The sequence below is a fragment of the Macrobrachium rosenbergii genome, chromosome 13, assembly GCF_040412425.1.
Source record: "Macrobrachium rosenbergii isolate ZJJX-2024 chromosome 13, ASM4041242v1, whole genome shotgun sequence".
NCBI classification, from domain to species: Eukaryota; Metazoa; Arthropoda; class Malacostraca; order Decapoda; family Palaemonidae; genus Macrobrachium; species Macrobrachium rosenbergii.
In genome coordinates this window covers 26,641,413-26,646,412 of record NC_089753.1, presented here as the reverse complement: position 1 = coordinate 26,646,412, position 5,000 = coordinate 26,641,413, and the positions used below count along the sequence as shown (strand labels likewise).

The following is a 5,000-nucleotide window of genomic DNA, read 5'->3' as shown; positions in this document are numbered from 1 at the left end:
ACAATAGTTTTCTTTTACAGAAAACTAAAAATAAGTAATTCAATACGATGATTTAAAACATTGTATATTACTTAACACTATACGAGTATTGTGGTGGATGAACAGCCTAGCATGGGTCTAGGGCTAGGCTAATACGTTTACCAACGTGTTATTTGATTGTAATTTACAATTGGTTGAAGTATATGAGTTTACGTGTATGTATATATATATATATATATATATATATATATATATATATAGAGAGAGAGAGAGAGAGAGAGAGAGAGAGAGAGAGAGAGAGAGAGCAGAGCACAACTCTCAGTCACTGAAACATTCAACATTCAAAAGCACATTCTTTTAGTCTCATATCATGGTATTATGTCACACAACACAACATGTCATGTTGTTTTACGTAACATTACACACAGCATACCGTACACTGGGAGTAACATACGGCCTCTTCCATCACGGCACAAATGAAAACTTCCAATTACTATTATTTTATTTTTTTCTTTTTCGGGAAATCCTGCGCGCGGCGAAGTACAATGACCGTTAATCGTGTTGTCATTACTTTTTCCGCGCAAAAAAAGTAGTCTGTTGGATTGTGGGGGCGGGGGGGGGGGTAGGGGATTCGTTTAATTAAATACCCGTGGCCACATACATATGTGGGGGAGGGTTATATAGGAATGGGTGGTTTCCATCAAGGTAATTACAGCCGGTGCCCGGTGTATGGCAGAGGAAATGTCAGTGAGATATAGTTACCTATGAATTATGCTGTAATGCAACCCACTGAGAGAGAGAGAGAGAGAGAGAGAGAGAGATTTATGCGTCGAGGCGTGTCAGTGTTTTCAGAGAGAGAGAGATCGTTGTATCGAGAACTGCCTGCAGTTGTGTACAGAAGACAGAGCGATGGATATTTCTGTATCCCGGAGTGACTGTTTCGTATAGAGAGAAAAAGGATTAAGATATTTTGAAGTGTTTACAGAGAGAGAGAGAGAGAGAGAGAGAGAGAGAGTATGGGATCTGTATATGTTTGTTTGAAAGAGAGATTGACATTCAGTTAGAGAGAGAGAGAGAATGTGTATTGCAGTATGTTTGAAAGAAAGATTAACATTCAGGTATCGAGGAATGTATGTGTGTGTGTGTGTGTGTGTGAGAGAGAGAGAGAGAGAGAGAGAGAGAGAGAGAGAGAGAGAGAGAGAGAGAGAGAGAGAGAGATTTTGTGTATGTATGTTTGGGAGAAAGAGATCGACATTCAAGTATCGAGGAATGTATAAGAGAAGAGAGAGAGAGAGAGAGAGAGAGAGAGAGAGAGAGAGAGAGAGAGAGGTCGTATGTGTGTGCACCTTTGTTTGAGAGAAAGATTAACATTCAGGTATCGAGGAATGTGTGTGTGTGTGTGAGTGAGAGAGAGAGAGAGAGAGAGAGAGAGAGATTATGTGAATGTATGTTTGAGAAAAACATATGTGAATGTATGTTTGAGAGAAACAGATCGACATTCCGGTATCGATGGATGTATGAGAGAGAGAGAGAGAGAGAGAGAGACTACCAACCACGGGTGGTCTCCTTTTGCCCAAGTTGATATACCGGTATATACGCCATCTGGCGGGCTGCAGAGGGGATTGGTCCCGGATCAGGGAGGGAAGGCCTTTCATAGCAACGGTGCCTTTGCGTTGTTATCGGACCATTTTCTTAATTTGGTGTTCGACTCGAGCTGGTCAGGAGGAATGTGTTTAGCTCGTTTTGTGAGGGAGAGGGTAAGGGTGGGGGGCTTGGGGAAGGGGGTGGGGAAAGTTGGCAGGAGAGAGAAAGTGAACTATGGAGAAAATTTAGAATTTGAGTCTATTCTTAGTGTCAGGACGTTTTCCCTGCTGACACGAGGCAGCTTTTGTTTAAAATAATTTTGTGCAATCTTTTTTCATAAGTTAACTAACTCCAAACATATTTATTGGAGTAAAACAATCCATATTTGATTATAAATGAATGTGCTTATGTTCAGGAAGTATCTCACTGTTTACCGTATGCCTGTAATGTACAATCTAAGACCAGCTGAATTTAGGCCGTACATGTACCACTTGTGGTGAAACAATCCAGATGTAATGTACATATATATATATATATATATATATATATATATATTTGAATCTAAGACCAGTTTACAAGAACCTGTAAAGTACAATTGAAGACCATTAGAATGTGATAGACCTATACATGTACCACTTGTAATGAAACAATCCAGATGTAATGTTATATATATATATATATATATATATATATATATATATATATATATATATATATATATATATATATATATATGATGATCATTAGAATATATCTCACTGTTTACCAAGAACCTGTACAGTGCAATTGAAGGCCATTAGAATGTGATAGACCTATACATGTACCACTTGTAATGAAACAATCCAGATATAACGATAAATATATTTGCTGGCCTTGACTTACTGTTTACCAAGAACCTGTACAGTGCAATTGAAGGCCATTAGAATGTGATAGCCCTATACCACATGAGACTTACCACCATGACTATCATTATTCAAACCACCCTATCTCTGTTCCCACAGGTCTGGCAATGCCAAGGAGTGAAAGCAGTTGAAGAACCGCATTGACCCGAGCAGTCAGAAAGGAAGGCAAGAACATTGTCTTATCTCCTGTTGCTGAACTTCGTCAAGAGAACCCAAAAATGGTCAACAACAACCGCGTCGTCAGCACCTCCACAATGATGCCCCTGGTGGTACTTCTGATGCTTGGAAGTTTCCTCGCTGCTTCTTCGCCTGCCCTAGCTGCAGGAATCAAAGGTGAGGTTTTTGCATTAGTGCAATTAGCCACTGCACTGTAATTACCCAGTGTACCTTTTCCAGTAAAAAATGGGAGAATTAGCCCAGTGTACTGTAATTACCTAGTGCACCCTTCCAGTACAAAATGGGAGAGTTATAGTGGAGGGGTTGACTGCAGACCTTGCTTGGGGCAGGGAGGGTATAAAGCACCTCAGAAATAGCTAGAAATGCCCAAAGTCTAAACAGAACAAGGTGGGTTAGACAATATCCGACGAAGTCAGGTCACAGTGCTCAAGGAAAGGTTAGGCTAAGATGTATTAAATACCCAATATCTAAACAGGGTAAGGTCAAAACACATTGCCCCAGGGAAGGTTAGGCTAGGATGTATTAAATGCCCAATATCTAATCAGGACAGAGTTGGTAAAACATTACACTACCAAGTCAGGCCACAATGCCCCGGGAAAGGTTATAGGCCAAGATGCCTCAGGTGCCCAAAATCTAAACAGAACGAGGTGGGTAAAACAAAATAAAACAATACCAAACCAGGTCAGGGCACAGTGCCCCAGGGGAGAGTAGGTTAGGATCGGGTGTATTGCATAATTATGCAGATTTTCTCAATTCCGCTAATGGCGATCATCATAGCGACTAACCTCATTTGCACTGCGGGAAGATTTAGCAACGCTTCCCGTTGATTGATTGATTGATTCGTGCTCGGATGTGGCGTCGCAAAGCCAGCCAGCTTCGTTGAGACGGCGAATATGTCAAATTTGGTTAAGCTTTCAAATGAACAACGTGAGGCTTTGGTTTTCTCTACTGTCTTCCGTTTTTACCGAATTAGCTCTCTCTCTCTCTCTCTCTCTCTCTCTCTCTCTCTCTCTCTCTCTCTCTCTCTCTCTCTCTGTGCTAAGAGGTTAGGTTCATTTAATTTAGGCGTAGGTTAGATTATGTCAATATGTATATTGTATATATATAAATGTATATATATACATTTATATAATGTATGTGTATATATAATATACACATACATAAATAAATATATGTATATATATGTAGTTATATGTATACACAATATATATATATATATATATATATATATATATATATATATATATATATATATATATATATATATATACAAAATGATCGCTTTATAATTACACAAATTTCAACATCAATATTAAAAAAAATTAAATTTATTCAGATCAATATTTTTTTTGTATAGAACGAAGCGAATATTCTACGGGCCAGCGTTGTTTACAACAAAAAATAATTAGCTGGAATTATTGTTGATGAAACCTGAATATCAGATTTTGGTCGACTCTGTATTTTATTTAGAAAAAAATAGTTTTTTATTTAAAACATGTTTAAACTTTTTCATTAGTTATTTTTTATTGTTTTTTTATTATTTATTATTTATTTTTTATTATTTAACTCAGTAACTTGCGGGTATTGTTATTCAACTAAGTTAAAGATAGTTATAAGATTATTTTTGTGTGTAGCATATTGCGTAGAGTAGTGAGGTTAGTATAATTTCATGTGCCGTGAACATAGTTAAATTATTATTATTATTATTATTATTATTATTATTATTATTATTATTATTGCTAGATAATATATCATATATATATATATTATATTTCAGGAGGTAAATTTTATCAGATTATTATTATTATTATTATTATTATTATTATTATTATTATATTATTCGGTTTTGTTTGTTTTTAAATACCTTATCGTTGTAGACGCACTGTTAAGATCACGGGTAATAACAGCAGTTATAATAATAATAATAATAATAATAATAATACTAATAATAATAATTCTGGTAAAATTTACCTTCTGATTTATTTATATATATATGTGTATATTATATATATATTATCTAATAATAATAATAATAATAATAATAATAATTCTGATAAAATTAACCTTCTGAATTGTATAAATATATATATATTTTTTCCAGCACTAAACAAACACACGCTTTTGAAAAACAACACCCATACTCTGTGGTCCAGGGAAAAGTTCCAACGACCTCCCTGTTGTATTTGTTTTTAAAACTGTTTTTGTTTTATTTGTTTGTTTGGCAGTTTTTATGATGTATTTGTGGCGAGAGCTGTAATTAATAACGCCAGGACGCGAAACAACAGTTAAACGTTGTTTGTAATGACGTTATCAAACTACGTCATTCGGCAGTGGCTGTTTTCCCTTGACAGTTGTTTT

General features: G+C 35.8%; 1 protein-coding gene across 1 annotated transcript in view; it reads left to right on the top strand.

Moving 5' to 3' along the window:
* LOC136845069 (fibroblast growth factor receptor-like 1) overlaps positions 1–5,000 on the top strand; it is a 599,462-nt gene that overhangs the window by 464,575 nt on the left and 129,887 nt on the right. Inside the window, exon 2 of the mRNA XM_067114891.1 lies at positions 2,565–2,798. Within this exon, the coding sequence (XP_066970992.1) occupies positions 2,684–2,798 (115 nt within the window). The 5' untranslated portion in view covers positions 2,565–2,683. The remainder of the gene's footprint in view (positions 1–2,564; positions 2,799–5,000) is intronic.